General features: G+C 44.7%; 1 protein-coding gene across 1 annotated transcript; it reads left to right on the forward strand.

The window, feature by feature from the left end:
* Positions 1–149: 149 nt before the first annotated feature.
* LOC123122828 (mucin-17) lies at positions 150–16,352 on the forward strand. Its single transcript, XM_044543183.1, has 9 exons — positions 150–262; positions 405–515; positions 11,296–12,029; positions 12,164–12,352; positions 12,802–13,994; positions 14,377–14,686; positions 14,842–15,100; positions 15,494–15,759; positions 15,879–16,352. Exons 3-6 carry the CDS (start codon positions 11,500–11,502, stop codon positions 14,622–14,624), a joined length of 2,160 nt encoding a protein of 719 aa, XP_044399118.1. The 5' UTR covers positions 150–262; positions 405–515; positions 11,296–11,499; the 3' UTR covers positions 14,625–14,686; positions 14,842–15,100; positions 15,494–15,759; positions 15,879–16,352.
* The last annotated feature ends 1,199 nt before the right edge of the window (positions 16,353–17,551 follow it).

Genomic DNA, 17,551 nt, shown 5'->3' on the forward strand with positions numbered 1-17,551 from the left:
ATCCGTGTTCTGCACTTTGGGTGTGCCCCGTGGAGAAATCAAAGTCCCGTATGAGGTGAATAATAAGATCGAGGAAGCCTTGTTCGCCCGTTTGTTTCCTGGGATGGCATCCATGCCGAATACGACTGTGCTGGCAACTTCGCTGGAGGGCATGAAAACCCATGGCGAGGTTTTTAAGATGAAACTCCTCATGTACCTGATCTCACCTGTTTTTGCGCCTACCACATCTCTTCGCCCAAGCAACAAGTGCTTCCCCATCCTGGTGAATGCTCTCTCTCTACTTCTTTCTTCCTTCATTCTTTTGATTTTGATGTCATCTGGAAGCTAGTCACTGCCAGTTTTTTTATGATTTCATTTTGAATGCTGATGCGGCAACTTTTTGTCCTAAAATTTGTGTCGTGTAGGCGAAGCTGAAAGACGTGAAGAACATGAATTGGTGTAAATTCATCGCGGCCTTCCTGCATGATGCATTCTCAAACAAGAAGTACCAAAAGGGCTGTCGCCTGCACTTAATGGTATTTTTCCCTACTCTTTTGCAAATACTCTTACCACGGTTGAATGTTTTCCCAAATCAACATGTCAGCTGTTTATAAGTGTGAACCGTACAAGATCATGCATGTCAACCCTTTTGTTTTCATTGTTTATGTGAATTGTTTACATGTGAAAGTGACCTCTGTTTGATCTATGGCATCTGTGGTTGCTGCCTACAAGGCAATAGCATTTTTCAACAACACAAAAAAGTGTTCATTTCATACATCCACTCTCTGTTTATACAATCTGCATGGCAAGCATGATGTTGAGCTTGTGGCAACTATCAGCATAACAAGATGGCAACTTGTAGGATTGAAAGTATGTCTAGAGGGGGGGGGGTGGTTAGACTACTTGACCAAATAAAAATCTAGCCTTTTTCCAATTTTAGTTCTTGGCAGATTTTAGCAACATAGCACAAGTCAAGCAATCAACCTACACATGCAATTCTAAGAGTATAACAGCGGAATGTAAAACAATTGCACATGAAGGTAAAGGGAGGAGTTTGAGGGAGCAAACACAATGTTGACACGGAGATTTTTTATCCGTGGTTCCGATAGGTGGTGCTATCTTACATCCACGTTGATGGAGACTTCAACCCACGAAGAGTAACGGTTGCGCGAGTCCACGGAGGGCTCCACCCACGAAGGGTCCACGAAGAAGCAACCTTGTCTATCCCACCATGGCCGTCGCCCACGAAGGACTTGCCTCACTAGGGTAGATCTTCACGAAGTAGGCGATCTCCTTGCCCTTACAAACTCCTTGGTTCAACTCCACAATCTTGACGGAGGCTCCCAAGTGACACCTAGCCAATCTAGGAGACACCACTCTCCAAGAAGTAACAAATGGTGTGTTGATGATGAACTCCTTGCTCTTGTGCTTCAAATGATAGTCTCCCCAACACTCAACTCTCTCTCATAGGATTGGATTTGGTGGAAAGAAGATTTGAGTAGAAAGCAACTTGGGGAAGGCTAGAGATCAAGATTTATGTGGTTGGAATGGAATATCTTGACCTCAACACAAGTGTAGGTGGTTCTCTCTCAGAAAATATGTATTGGAAGTGTAGGCATGTTCTGATGGCTCTCTCCATGAATGAAGAGTGGGTGGAGGGGTATATATAGCCTCCACACAAAATCTAACCGTTACACACAAATCACCAAACTCGGTGGGACCGATTCAGAGAACTCGGTCAGACCGACTTGGTTCATAATGTGACCGTTAGGTGTTTCGGTGGAACCGACATGTCAACTCGGTGGAACCGATATCATTAGGGTTAGGGCATAACGTAATCTCGGTGCGACCGATTTTGGTAATAGTCAAACAGAGAGTTGGTCAGGCAAACTCGGTGGGACCGATTTGCTCATCTCGGTGGGACCGAAACGTTACGAAAAGGAAACAGAGTGTTTGCATTGCAATCTCGGTGGGACCGATCGCTCATCTCGGTTGGACCGAAACGTTACGAAGGGAAACAGAGTGATTACAATCCCATCTCGGTGAGACCGATCCCTATCGGTGAGACCGAAAAGATTAGGGTTTTTGGCAGTGGCTATGTCAACTGAACTCGGTGGCTCCGGATAGAAAGAATCGGTGGGGCCGAGTTGGATATTTGTGGATGTGAGAAAGTAGTGGAGGGTTTTGGAGCATATCACTAAGCATTTTGAGCAAGACCCTCATTAAGCAACACCTCATCCCTTCTTAATAGTATTGGCCTTTTCCTATAGACTCAATGTGATCTTGGATCACTAAAATAGAAAATGTAGAGTCTTGTGCTTTGAGTTTGAGCCAATCTTTTGTCCTTAGCAATTTGAAGGGTCCACCTCCTAATCCATGCCATGCCAATCATTGAGCTTTCTTGAAATATTCATCTTGAAATAGCATTAGCTCAACGAGCTATATGTTGTTAGGAATTACCAAAACCACCCAGGGATAGTTGCACTTTCAATCTCCCCCTTTTTGGTAATTGATGACAACATATATATCAAAGCTTCGACAAGTGATAAGATTGAAAAACATCGTCGCTTTGAGAAGAATGTGATAAGCAAGAGCTCCCCCTAAATTTGTGCATTATTTAAAATTTTCTTTTGAATGCAAATGCACAATCGATTAGGATCATGGGTTACTCTTCCATGTCACATACATCTTGGTGGAGCGCTCAAAATGATAGAAATTAAAACACATGCACTCATCACCAAGCAAAGTGAATGATCATAAGAGGATATAAAGATAATATCATCCAACAAGCATTAAGGGTAGCATATGATCAAACACATGATCAAACAAGTATCTCACAAGGACATAAAGTTTCAAACCAAACCAAATAAGTGCAAAGAGAGAATAAAAAGGCAACACTCTCTCTCGAAGCCTATGATCTATACATTTTTCTCCCCCTTTGGCAACAAGTTACCAAAAAGTTCAAAAATTCATAGTGCTAAATGACTCTCAGGCTTGATCTTCGGGAGGTGGTGTTGAGAGAACTCCAAGGACGAAGGCTTCAGATGAAGTAGCTGGAGCTGGTGGAGTAGCTGGTGGAGGTGGAACTGGAGCTGGAGCTGCTGGTGCTGATGCTGTAGCTCTGGTGTCTGTCACTGGCACTGCAGCAGATTTCTGTCCTCTGGGCACTCTAGCAAAAGCATCTGTGGTAGACTTGCCCTTCTTCTCCTCCGCTTCCTCCTGAAGTTGCTCAACTGCAGTTTGGATTTCTGTTACCTTGACATCAAGGTCATAGAATTTCTGCTCAAAGATCCTCTCCAGACTCTCTTGGGTGGCCAAGCCCTTCTCAATCCTCAGGGTGGATTGGATCAGATATCCAAGCTGGTCTTGCTTGCTCTTCAAGAATACCTGAGATGTCTCCTCTACTTGGCATCTTTGCAGCCTTCTCTGCCTTAGCCTTCTCTCTCTTTTCATGTGCTTGAGCTGAAGATGGTTCATTCTCATTCATCACTACTGTGTTATCTTCAAATTCAGGATAGATGGGCAGGTGCTCTTTGTCCAAAAGATATGTGCCTGTGCCCATCTTTGAGTTGATGGGCTCCTGAATGTGTGGGGCATACCTACAACTTCTCTTCTGGTCAGCAGCAGTCCTCTTGATTGTCTCTACAATCAGGCTCATAACTTTGAACTTCTGTGGGACATCAAATATGTGCAGCAAGTTGATGGCATGTCCTCTGATCATCTTGTGATCACCTGACTTGGGTAGCAGTGTGTGCCTTAAGATCCAGTTTATGGTTGGTAGGCCAGACAACAGATAATGGACAGATCCAAACTTATGTGTATCCAAAGCAGCATCTGGGATCTCTTTGTACATGTTGGCCATAGTGTTGTGGTCTTTCTTCTTCTCTGCATAAATGTCCAAGTCTGTTCCTCAGGAGAATTTATAAGCTTGGCCCATTCCTCAACTGTAGACGGGTACCTAGTACCCTCAGACATCCATACTATCCTTCCATCTGGATAGAAGTGTGCAGTGGAGTAGAATTGCATGATGAGCTCATCATTCCACTTGGTGAGCTTCTGGGCAACAAGAGTGTCCACCCCACATGCCTTGAAGCTATCAAGCACACCAGGGAAGTGATCCTCATTTTCCTTGATGAATTCCCAGTCAACCCATCTCATATCACACAATGGGCTTCTTGTCAAGCAGAATAGTCTCATAGAAGTCCTGCTGTTCCTTAGTGTGAAATCTGTAGTCCACAGCAATCCTTCTCCTGATAGCATATGGATCAGACTGTCTCCATAGTCTTAATCCTGCATCCTTCCTGATTTTCATGTTCTTTGCAACTGGGTGTGCATCAGTGTGGTCAGGGATCTTGGGCTTCAGCTTTCTCAAAACAACAGAATCATCATCTTCTTCTTCAGCAGTTTGAGGCACTGGGGCCTTGTTCTTCTCTTCAGCAGGTATGTTCCTGGTGCTTCTCTTGGGTTTTGGTTTTGGAGCTGGAGCAGCAGCCTTGGGAGCAGCTTTGGGCTTTGAAGGAGCAGCCCCTGATTTAATTGCATCTCCCATAAGCTTTTGTGCTTTGGGTGCTGGTGCGGCATCCTCTTCCTCTTCCTCTTCTTCAGACTCTCTCATAATTGATGGCTTCCCAATAACTCTGGCAATGGTCTTCTTGACCCTTTCTTTTCTCTTCTTGCCATCTCCAGTTTCCTTGGGTTCAAGAGTGAACTCCATTGTTTCTTGAGTGGAGGCTCTGGCTTTTGACATTGGAACTCTTCTTGCTGGAGCCTTTGTTTTCAGTCCAGGCTTTGTTGCAGCAGCTGTGCCATACTCCTTTTTCAGCACCTTTTTCTTTGAAGTGGCTTCATCTTCAACAACCACATAATCTTCATCCTCAGAGTCAGAAGTTTTCTTCTTCCTAGTCCTGGTGGCAGCCTTTGGCAGATTGCTTGGAGTGCTCCTGCTGCCTTCATCATAGCTGCTAGAGGGACTAGTGCCCTCACTCAACTGAACCTGCTCTTCAGACTTGTTCTGGCTATCACTTTGGTCAGACATCTCTGCAAATACTCTGACAGCAGACCCTGTGAATAGGTTATAGATGAGGTAGAGTAGATGAGCATCACAAAGTACACGAGTTTTGCAAAATGGATGACTTAAAAACTTAGTTTTAGTTCTTCACAGAAAGCATTTCGGATCTACCGATTTGTAAACTCGGTGATACCGAAGCAGCTTTTGGAACCTAAACTAGTGAACTCGGTCAGACCGAGTCACAGTTCGGTGGTACCGAGACTGCTAGGGTTTCACAGAGAATCGAACTCGGTCACACCGATTTGCAATTTTCGGTCAGACCGAAAACGCATGTGCACTGGCCTAAGCCAAAATCGGTGAGACCGATTTCTACAACTCGGTCGGTCCGAGATGAATTCGGCGGAGACCTAACCCTAAATTTTCAAATCAAAACTAATCTACGGGATGTTTTCGCTGGACAGGATGATTTCAATCGTGGCAAGAATCATGGCAAAGCAATGTGCTAAGAATCGGAGTTAAGGATTAGCACAAAGTTCAAGTTCGTACCCTAGTTCGGCGACGAACTTGCTACGGCGGCAACGGCAGTGGAGATTTCCGTTGACGGCGGCGGAGACCAGCGGCGGGAGGTCGCTGGCGACGAGAGGACGATCCGGAGACCCGAGGAGGCAGAGTAGGTTACGCGCGGGCGAGGAGGTTCGGAAAATTTTCCAAAATTTGGCCCGTCGGTATATATAACCTGACCCTGTCGGTGTGACCGAGTGGAACGACTCGGTGGCACCGAGATGCAAAACTGCAAGCAGTTACTGCAACTCGGTGTGACCGAAAAGTTCTAATCGGTTGCACCGAGATTGAAAACCCTAGATCAACTTAGTGACTCGGTAGGACCGAAAAGGATGAATCGGTCAGACCGAGATGCACAAAGAGGTTTTGGAGGTTTAGTCTATGATGAATTGGGAACTCCGAGTGCTCCTCACACAGAGTGGTTCGAATCTGACTTGATCAAACTTTGTGATGTAGCATGAATAGAGTTTGAGACGAGAAAAGCATAGATAGCTAGAGGGAGTTCTTAGGCATTCTTGTCCATCCATTTGGCAAAAGAGAAAGAGCCAAACAATCAAAACAACAAATGGATGTCCTCGAATGAGTAAAATATGCAACCAACATGCTCACACAATAAAATGGCAAATGAAATATGTGACAAAGCATGCACAAACACTCTAGCATCTATCAAGCAGTTTGGTGATGACTAAGTCATCTATATATGAGTATATTGACATAGGAGTCAAATGAGAACATTTGATCATAGGTCATACTCATCGTTTAAGCACAAGTGGGGTTACCACTTTTACATAAAGCATTGTTGTGTTCACACCATTAGAGTTGCTTTAGCTCAATTGATTAGAGTAAAGCTCCCCCTAGATGTGATATCCCCCCTAAGAGGGATGAACTAACCTTGGGTTTTGTCGATGATGACTTCATGTAGGTGTTGAAGATGTAGATGCTCAATGTTGATGTAGATCATGTGGAGCAATCCTTTGGAGTGAGTTGCACTTTCAATACCTACACGGGTTAGTCCCACAAGGAACAAACAAGGATATCCATAGACATAGAGTGATGCATACACAAGATGATGTCCATGAAAGCATTAGGTTACCTTGTCCCTTGTCTTACCAACAAGAGGGTTTGTGACTCCTTGAACTAGTGCAAGATATGGAAGTTGTTTGCACTTGTCCTTGCCAAAATGATAAGAGTGAAGTATGTTGGCGGAGTCACCCTCAAGAACTCTCTAGTTCTTCTTCTTCTGGATCCACACCATCTTGATGGGAATCCTTGGAGTTGTAGTTGTACTTGATGAGGTAGAACTTGATGTAGTCTTGGGAACCCACTTGACCAAGGCCTTAGGTGCTTCTTCAAATGCATCAATTTCCTCTTGAAGCTTGTCCTTGCCTTTTTGCTTGTGGTCTTGTGGTGGAAGATCATCTTGAGCTTGTGTCCCTTTGAAAGAAGTAGGATCATACTTCTCTTGTTGAGGAACAAACTTCGTCTTGGGGTATTGATCTTCTTCCCACTCAACTCCATTGGCATTGAACTTTCGTTCAAAACCAACACCTTGATTCTTCCGGTGTCTTCCTTGCTTGCGCACAATTTCCTCAAATTGCTTACTTCCGGCAAGGCTCTTGTAAACACCTTTCTCTATAATTCCCTTCAATAAGCTATTTTCTTGCTCAAGTGTAACTTGGCTAAGAGAATCATTAGTGGAATCAAGAGAATTACTAGAAGCAACAACATTGGATTTAGCATGATTGTTGTTACTACTAGATGAAGCATCTTTCTTGTTCTTGTTACTAGATTTAACTTGTGGCATGTAAGTAGACAAGAGTAAACGCTTGGCAATGTAAGAAGAACTTTTCTTGCGAAGATCATCATTGATTGCCTTTAAAAACTCATGCTCTTGCTCAAGGTTGAGCTTTTCAAAGCGTAGCTTATCATGAGTCTTTAAAAGTTCTCGATGATTTTCCAAGGTAGTTTCATGAGCTAACTTAAGAGTGTTTAGTTCTTGAGTTAGACGCTCAATCTCCTTCTTATCATCATCATTCGTTTTATCTTGATTAGCATGATTAATTGACGTTTCATCATAGTCTTCATCACTAGAGTTGTCAACAAGTAAATCATCATCACCTAGCAAATCATCTTCATCACTATTGAAATCAACATACTCGGGATGTGTTACCTTTGGACCTTTGGCCATGAAGCATCTTCCAATTCCTTCATTTGGTGAGTCAAATATGTCGTAGGAGTTGGTTGACACAAGTGCTAGACCGGCAACACCTTCATCTTGAGTATATTCGGAGTCGGAGTGATAACTTCTTTCGGAGTGATTGTCGGAGTCGGAGCCGGATACCCATTCACCAACATGAGCTTGATGTCTTCTTTTTGTGTAGCTCCTTGATGACTTTTCTTTCCTTTCCGAATCCTTGCTTCTCCGAGAGGGTTTTCGTTCATAACGATCATCTCTACTCCTCCTTTCTCTTGGTGGTGATTCTTCTCTTCTACTTCTTCTTTTGGGAGAATCTTCTCTTCTTTTGTAGGGGGCCGTACACTCATTGGAGTAGTGTCCGGGTCTTCCACAATTGTAGCAATTTCGCTCACGACTAGAAGATCTTTTGTCATTGTAGGACCTTGACTTGGAACTTCTTTCTTTGCTTCTACTCTTGTAGAACTTGTTGAAGTTCTTTACCATTAGGCTCAATTCTTCATTGAAGGTTTGCTTCTCACTTGATGATGTGGGAGCATCACACGAGGCTTTGTAAGCACCACTTGACTTGTTGTGAAGCTCTTCCTTATCCTTGAGTGACATCTCATGAGCAACAATTCTTCCAATGACTTCCGTTGGCTTGAGATCTTTGTAATTGGGCATCATTTGGATCAATGTGCACACGGTATCATATTTCCCATCCAAGGCTCTTAGGATCTTCTTGATGATGAATTTGTCGGTCATCTCTTCACTTCCTAAGCCGGCAATCTCATTTGTGATGAGAGCAAGCCTAGAGTACATTTCAGCGACACCTTCACCATCCTTCATTTTGAACTTGTCAAGTTGACTTTGAAGCACATCCAATTTGGATTCCTTGACGGAGTCGGTACCTTCGTGCATATCAATCAAAGTATCCCAAATTTCCTTTGCATTCTCAAGACGGCTGATTTTGTTGAATTCTTCGGGGCACAATCCATTGAAGAGAATATCACAAGCTTGAGCATTGTATTGTAGCATCTTCAACTCTTCCGCGGTAGCTTCACGGTTAGGTTCTTTCCCATCGAAGAATTCACCTTGCAAGCCAATACACACAATAGCCCAAACGGCGGGGTTATGTCCAAGAATATGCATTTTCATCTTATGCTTCCAACTAGCAAAATTTGTACCATCAAAGTAAGGACCTCTACGGTGGTAATTTCCCTCGCTAGACGCCATACTCTCCTAGGTTGTGAAACCAAGGCTATGACCACCAAAAGCTATGGAAATCAAAGCAAATGGAGACCAAAGCTCTGATACCACTTGTAGGATCGAAAGTATGTCTAGAGGGGGGGTGATTAGACTACTTGACCAAATAAAAATCTAGCCTTTTCCCAATTTTAGTTCTTGGCAGATTTTAGCAACTTAGAACAAGTCAAGCAATCAACCTACACATGCAATTCTAAGAGTATAGCAGCGGAATGTAAAACAATTGCATATGAAGGTAAAGGGAGGAGTTTGAGGGAGCAAACGCAATGTTGACACGGAGATTTTTTATCCGTGGTTCCGATAGGTGGTGCTATCGTACATCCACGTTGATGGAGACTTCAACCCACGAAGGGTAACGGTTGCGCGAGTCCACGGAGGGCTCCACCCACGAAGGGTCCACGAAGAAGCAACCTTGTCTATCCCACCATGGCCGTCGCCCACGAAGGACTTGCCTCACTAGGGTAGATCTTCACGAAGTAGGCGATCTCCTTGCCCTTACAAACTCCTTGGTTCAACTCCACAATCTTGACGGAGGCTCCCAAGTGACACCTAGCCAATCTAGGAGACACCACTCTCCAAGAAGTAACAAATGGTGTGTTGATGATGAACTCCTTGCTCTTGTGCTTCAAATGATAGTCTCCCCAACACTCAACTCTCTCTCATAGGATTGGATTTGGTGGAAAGAAGATTTGAGTGGAAAGCAACTTGGGGAAGGCTAGAGATCAAGATTTATGTGGTTGGAATGGAATATCTTGACCTCAACACAAGTGTAGGTGGTTCTCTCTCAGAAAATATGTATTGGAAGTGTAGGCATGTTCTGATGGCTCTCTCCACGAATGAAGAGTGGGTGGAGGGGTATATATAGCCTCCACACAAAATCTAACCGTTACACACAAATCACCAAACTCGGTGGGACCGATTCAGAGAACTCGGTCAGACCGACTTGGTTCATAATGTGACCGTTAGGTGTTTCGGTGGGACCGACATGTCAACTCGGTGGAACCGATATCATTAGGGTTAGGGCATAACGTAATCTCGGTGTGACCGATTACACAAACTCGGTGGACCGATTTTGGTAATAGTCAAACAGAGAGTTGGTCAGGCAAACTCGGTGGGACCGATTCGCTCATCTCGGTGGGACCGAAACGTTACGAAAAGGAAACAGAGTGTTTGCATTGCAATCTCGGTGGGACCGATCGCTCATCTCGGTTGGACCGAAACGTTACGAAGGGAAACAGAGAGATTACAATCCCATCTCGGTGAGACCGAGATCCCTATCGGTGAGACCGAAAAGACTAGGGTTTTTGGCAGTGGCTATGTCAACTGAACTCGGTGGCTCCGGATAGAAAGAATCGGTGGGGCCGAGTTGGATATTTGTGGATGTGAGAAAGTAGTGGAGGGTTTTGGAGCATATCACTAAGCATTTTGAGCAAGACCCTCATTAAGCAACACCTCATCCCTTCTTAATAGTATTGGCCTTTTCCTATAGACTCAATGTGATATTGGATCACTAAAATAGAAAACGAGAGTCTTGTGCTTTGAGTTTGAGCCAATCTTTTGTCCTTAGCAATTTGAAGGGTCCACTTCCTAATCCATGCCATGCCAATCATTGAGCTTTCCTGAAATATTCATCTTGAAATAGCATTAGCTCAATGAGCTATATGTTGTTAGGAATTACCAAAACCACCCAGGGATAGTTGCACTTTCACAACTGCCAACACAACATGATGGCAACTAACACAGATAGATGGCAAATCTTTTGCCTTCATTCCCCTTCAACTTGTTGACTGAAGGACTCTACATGAGCTACTTTTTTCAACATAGCATGATGGCAACTGACATATTTTCTTTTTATTTGTGTATACCAGCTCATGTATGTTGATCGTCTTGATCTGTCCACCGTCGACTTTACTGGGATAGGTGGCCCGCCGCCTCCACATAAGTTTGATGTCTCTGCGTGGACGTACGATACTGTCAAGGCTGTGCTTGCCGCAGACAGGAGAACTGAGACGAAATATGGGAAACTACAGGTTAGTTCTGCCTCCTTTCTTGCACGGCATTGTTCAATTTCGATGCTGCATAACATATGAAAAAAAACCCATACGGCAACCACCTGTGGCTAACAAGAGATGAATACCTTGTTAGCCATGGCTGTCTGCGCATGACACCCATGTCTAATCCCACGCGGCAACTCCGCCATCCGTGATGAAACTTCTTATTTCTCCCTCTTTTTTTGCAATACATGAATTGTTAGTCACTGTTCCTTATTTTTCTCTCTTACATCTTAGTTGTTTTTGATGATTTCCAGCTGATGGCCAAGCATGCTATAGACTACATCGTGTTTGGTGGGGCTCAAAACTTTGGCAAGTGGATGGATGTGCATTCAGCTCCATCTTGTCCTGCTGAGGTAATCAAGGATGTTTATTTTGTTTTTTGAAATTGTTTTTCTCTTTTTTTTGATATATCTCTATGGTTGTTTTGGTTTATTTGTTCTTGCGCACATGACTCTAATATGGTTGGTTACTGTTGCTTTTTGTTTCGTGCACATGCGAGGGCACCTGCTGAGCATCTAGTTGGGCAGTTTGCTTCCGGCATGACCAGCTTGCTTGGGAAGTTGGTTGAGGGTTGGACGACACTTAATGGCTCTGACAGCGACGCGGTTGCGAGGCAGTTCACACCATTTGTTGCAGAACGGACACATCGGCCAACTGGTTGCCGTGGCCGGTACGACTACAACAGCTCCCAGGAGCTTCCTGACATGCAAGATGAACTAGATGGAGATGCTGGTCTCGACAAGGACGATGATGATGACATGGAGAATGTGCAACATGAAACCGACGACGATGAACATGTTGAAGTTCGTGCAGGTGGTAAGAAGGACAAGGCTGCATCAGATGTCCCCCCACCGGAGAAAGTCATTGAACAGACAGTTGCGAGAGACAAGGGGGTGTCGCCCTCAAAGAGGGGCAGGGCTCCAGAGGATGTTGGGCAGGGCTCTGTTGGCAAGAGGTCTAGGACCGATCCCGTAGCTGCTAGGAGGAGGTTCGACATATATTTTAGTGTTTTGTTTGTCTCTCCTTTTTAACAGACCGACCCTTTTTTCATTGTTTGCTAAGTGTGGCATGATTTTTGTGTCTCACACGTGGTACCTTTTTTGCCATTTTTTCTACGTGCAGTGAGGCGACAGCGGGTGGACGAGCAGTTACAAAGAAACAAGCACCAACGCCAACCCGTGTTTCTGCCCGATTGAACAAGGGTGCTCCCATTGCTGGTGACACCCCTTCCATTAGGTCGTCTCCTCGTACATTGATGTCCAACACCGGGGATCCTGTCGTGTTGGAAGACTTAAGGAAGACAGTCAAGAAGTAGGTTATCCCTGTTTTTTCATTGTCATAGTGCTACATTTTTGCTTGATGCATTCTAGATCTTATGCAACCTTTTTAGTTTATACATTTATGCGGCAACTACCCATCTGGTTTTCAATGCAGCTGTCCAGCTTGCCACATGGGCTACTGCCATCAGTCCCATATGGGAACTGTTGTTTTCTCATGATCTATTTTTTTGCTGCATGGCAACTCCTGCTTGTTCTGCATGGCAATTGCTAACTAGGCCACATGGCAATTCTTATTCCACTTATATGGCAACTACCGGCTTTCCACTGGCTTCCACCCCCCTACATTGTCTTGTGTGCTCATCCATACCTAGTTCTCAAATGGCAGCTCTGGCACATCACATATTTTTTTCATTTTTAAGATGGCTACCATGGCAACTATTTTGTTCGAATTTTTACACTCTTCATGTACTTTTCTTGCAGGGTGAAGAAGACTACCACACGCGTGACCAAGCAGAACTGTAGAGACCCACTTGAACGCATTCATTTGAAGCCGTCGACAGGTGGCAACTCAGATGTTCATGAGGCGCCAGTCGACAAAACTGCTGCTGCACCGTCCACTATTCCCACTAGCTCTGATGCAAGCAGCCGACCATCTCCGCCGGTTGTAGATGTGCATGCTACAACAACAGGCATCCGTACATCTGGGGGTGATGAGTCAATATCTGCCAGGACTGCTGAGATATTGCCCACTCTGCTGGCAATGAGGGATGCTGCTGTGCCCCATGCCACCCGATCAGCAAGTGTTGAAGTGGACGCTCCAGATATCAACCTAAGCAAGGAAGATTCCCGCTCATCTGATACGGATTCCAAGCGTGTGGCTGGTGGCACTTCTGCGTCCATAAAAGAAGGTGCTGCGGTGACAATTCAGAATGAGATGCCATCCACAGGTGAGACTCTTGGCACAACAGCTCCAGCTTCTGGTGGTCCAGAGGTTGCTACGGCGACCGTTTCGCGAGCTGGTCTTCCACCTAGGCGGCGTAGCCCCCGCAAGCAATCTGCAGACATACCCAACGCACCAGCTGTAGCTAGGAGCAGCAGAGATGACTCTGGTTATGTGCCTGCGTCCACACTGTTCCCACCACCTGCCAAAAGCAATGTTATGGAGAAAACGGAAGTCCGGAGTACAACTGACGCAGGTGGCAAGCCGGGCACGACTGACGGAGGTGAACGTCCGGAGCAGACGTCTTTACCCGCCGTGGAGAACCCCAGCTTAAATCTGCACACTTCTAAGCTCCCAGTCAACATTGGTGTCCCATACAGCCCAAACAAGAAGATTGGCAAGAAAGTTGCGGTTCATACCGCTGGCAGCACGCCCCGCCCTACCAATAAGCCTGATGATACTGCAGCAGATGAGGCAGAAATGTTTGTTGATCTGTCACCCCTGGATTCTGCGAAGCAACTTCCTCGCGATCCGGCTGGTAAGGAGGAGAGGCACCCAATGGCCTTCACCCCACCGAGCTGTAGCCTTGGCATCGATCACTGTCAAGATGAACCAGTGGTGCAAGATCCTATGCCAGTTGCCTTTGCTTTCCCGGCAGGCATGGCCCCAATGATGGCGCAGCCAATGGCTGATGGCAGGAAGACTGTGAAGTTTGCAGAGCCGATAGTGCAAGGTACATTTTTTGTGTGTTTATCATTTTGTTTTTTACATTTTTTTAGTCTGACGTTTGTCACAAGCTTTTTTTGGTTTCTCACTTGTGATGGCAAATCTCATCTGATGCACATGGCAAATGGAGTTGCTGCACCATGCCACCTATAGTTTGTTGCCATGTTGCAATTCCATTCGCCAAGCACATGTCAACTGGAGTCGCTGCAACATGGCAACTTCAGTTCAATGTACTTGGCAACTGTAGTTGTTGCCACATGGCAACTACAGTGCACTACACATGGCAACTCACTATTTTTTTGCACCTACATTTCATATTCTGCACCCTTTCTTTCACAATAAACTTGTTTTGTTTCCAGGTATCCTAACCCACTGTTTCATCCTCGCAGCCACCCCTGAAGAGATTATGCCGTCACTTGATGAAGCTTACCGCAGGGTTGAGGAGGCAACATTGCAGAGGAGGTCCTCACAAGGTCAGGGGCAATCAAGTTCTAACGTGCCTGCTGAGTCGGTAACCGAGGATACCGTTAGAAGTGCCACCCCTGATTCTGTGAGGCAGCATAGGGTAGTTCACGCACCACCCGCGGATGACTATGAGCCCGAAGTCAAGGCCACAAAGGAGCAGAACCAACTGTAAGATATTGTCAAGCATTTTGGAAATGCGAGGTCCAACAACAAGTACATGAAGGAGCTGAAAGCGTAATGTCCACACCACATAACCCCTCACTTGCTTTTCTCTTATTTGTTTCCTTTTGCTATTCTAGCCATGCTTTGTTTACGTTTTATTTCTATTTTACTTAGTAGACATGATTCTTTCATGTTATATCATTTTCATACAGCTCATGTTTGGACAGAACCAAGATCATACAATGTGATGCGACGTACGTTGACCTGGGTGATCTTGCCGAGTCTATGAGGCCACTCGGTAAAATGTCGAAGAATGTAGTTGCGTGTGGGATTGACTTCATCAACAGGCATATGGATATTTGTCCCGACAAAACGATCATGTAGTATAGTGTGACCTGCAAAATATGGGATGGTGACTTCCACCATAAAATGCTGAGGAAGCATTTTGCGGCGCATGGTGAATTCAAGCTCACAATGTAGAAATGTGTGAGTGTTCCTTCCTTTTTGCACATTCTCCTCCCATGCTATGTTTTGTCAGTAGCTACGCTTCACATGTGGGCTACACACTATTTTGTGACAGATGTTTCATGTGGCAACAGCTGCCATGTAAAATGAGTTTGACTGCTTTTTTTAATGCAACTTATGTGGCAACTTTAACTAAAATACTGGGCAACTTTGTTCATACATGGATGGCAACTTCTTTTAATTACACATGGCAACTAAACATTCTCCGTGGGTGTACTTTTGGACACTTGCTGCTTTTGTCATTCATGTACCTCTTAGTGCATCCGGCACTATCTTTACACATCATTTTTCCAACTACATCATTTCTGTTTTTGATGTGAACTCTGCTTTTTCTTTCCTTTATTTTACTTGCAGGTCCTATTCCCCATGTTCCAGGAGCTTTCACCAAACAACCTAGATGACAAGTGTGGTCACCACTACGCGATTTTCCTTGACCTAAAGAACCAACGATTTGAGGTGTTTGATTCAATGCGTCCAAAAGCTGATGAAGACCTTACTACGCATGCTGAATACTTCATCAACAACCTCAAAGAGACATGGAACCGTCACTACGAAAACTCAAAGGTCTAGATCAGACATTTTCCAATCGAGTACGTCGCGACTACGAAGCAAGGAAACCGGTAATAACTCTTTTTTTTCATGTGTCCTCTACACCAATCCTAAACCTTTTGACACCTCTGCATTGAAGTTTACAATTTTTTCTGTTCTCTTGAGTTCACCTGATTCTTTTCTTTTATAGGCACTACTGTGGCTTTCACACATTGGAATACCTTGCAAAGTGGGAAGGTTGACGGGTCCCTGTCGTCACAGCTGCAATGGTCGTCGAGCTCCGCAAAATATACACATGGAACTGGTTGAGGAATGAAGATTTCAACATGCGGGCCAACGCACGAGAGTTCATAGAGAAAGCTGTCAAGAAAGCCAACAAGAAGTACAAGTGACCACGTGGTGCTCCATACCGCACGCCTACCTTACATTCTGTTGCTGAGGAATGTAAGGTATCAACTTGTTCTTTTAAAACTATGTCCGTGTACTATGTTATGACTGCATCTCCCCGTAGCCTAGTATATAGTGGTGGCGTGTGAGTGACATTGAATATTTGTAATATATGTGTGGATGTGAACCTACTTAGGTGTGACAGCAGCTACGTTTATGTTTTCAGTATTTATTTTGTGTTCGTGGTTGGTAGTACCAGTTGGGTGTTTTGAATGCGTCTATGATGCCTGAAAACATGGCAAATGTAGTTGATCAGACACGGTTAGTGAAAGTAATCGTTCTTTTCGTTTGGCTTTTTGGGTTTTTTGCATTGCTAACTGTATCGGTTAGCATGGTAGTTCATAAGTAGTCGTTACCTTGCGTTTTTTGCACGCGATCGTTTCAACTAGTTTTTCATAGTATGCACACAATACAATATGTGTGTAATAAAATGCGTTGACTAAAAACGGAAATCTACGCGATGGCAGATTCAGTATAAATAACATGGCAGATTCAGTAGAAAAGCATGGTAGATTCAGTAGAAATAGCATGGCAAATTCAGTAGAAATAACATGGCAGATTTAGTATAAATAACATGGCAGATTCAGTACCACACACGGGGCAATTGTAGTCATTCATTCATGGCATTTTCTTTCAAATTCTGATGCCCATCAACAGTCATTCTCCCATTTTTTAAAATTTAGAACATCTACCTTACAAAAATGTGACCAACAACCAAGTTACAGTCCTCCAATGTTGCTTACGGATTGCCCGTCCCTTTCTTTGTTTTCTTGTGTTTTGCTTGAATCTCCAACCCCGATTTGTATCTCACCTCTTTTGGATGCCCTTTTGTGATGGAACGGGGCGGGTTCCTGACCTGGGTTTGTGTGCTTGCTGTTCCAGACCCTACCTCCGAGTTTTCAGATGATGGCCCCGTGGACGAAGGCACACTTGAGGTGCGGGGGAACCTGTGTAAGGCTTCTTCAACTTTCCTCTTTTTGACCTCATCAAGCTCTCTTTTCAGGGCCTTCCTGTGTTTTTCTTCCACCCTCACTGTCTCATCACTCTTGCATGCTTCATCTATTAGTTCAGCATAGTTCTTGGTCAACACAACGTGCCTCACGGCTTCCATGGTTGCCTCAGGTCTCTCATCATGCACAGCCAAAACTGCATTTGATGTTTGTGGCCCCAACGCGTCGTCAGCGTCCCAAGTCCATCGCCGCCGTATGAAATGGCGGGGCATTCGTGTGACCGCGTTCATGTCCATTACTTTTAGTATGTGACAACACACAATCCCGCCCCGTTCGAATTTGCAGCATTGGCAGTAGTATTCGCCTTCGTTTATCGAGGCCTTCACAAAGTAGTTCCTTCCTTTGTCTGGGTCTTCAGGTTCTGAATCCGACATGCCCAAGAGAGAACACACCTTGACCGTATGTT

Source organism: Triticum aestivum, chromosome 5D, assembly GCF_018294505.1.
Source record: "Triticum aestivum cultivar Chinese Spring chromosome 5D, IWGSC CS RefSeq v2.1, whole genome shotgun sequence".
Taxonomy (NCBI): domain Eukaryota; kingdom Viridiplantae; phylum Streptophyta; class Magnoliopsida; order Poales; family Poaceae; genus Triticum; species Triticum aestivum.

Excerpts from the sequence above, each read along its gene's own strand:
- LOC123122828 (XM_044543183.1), top strand. The coding sequence starts at position 11,500 with ATGGTTGGTTACTGTTGCTTTTTGTTTCGTGCACATGCGAGGGCACCT. Across the intron at positions 12,353-12,801 it reads TTAAGGAAGACAGTCAAGAA|GGTGAAGAAGACTACCACAC; the intron begins GTAGGTTATCCC and ends CTTTTCTTGCAG. Across the intron at positions 13,995-14,376 it reads TGCAGAGCCGATAGTGCAAG|CCACCCCTGAAGAGATTATG; the intron begins GTACATTTTTTG and ends TCATCCTCGCAG.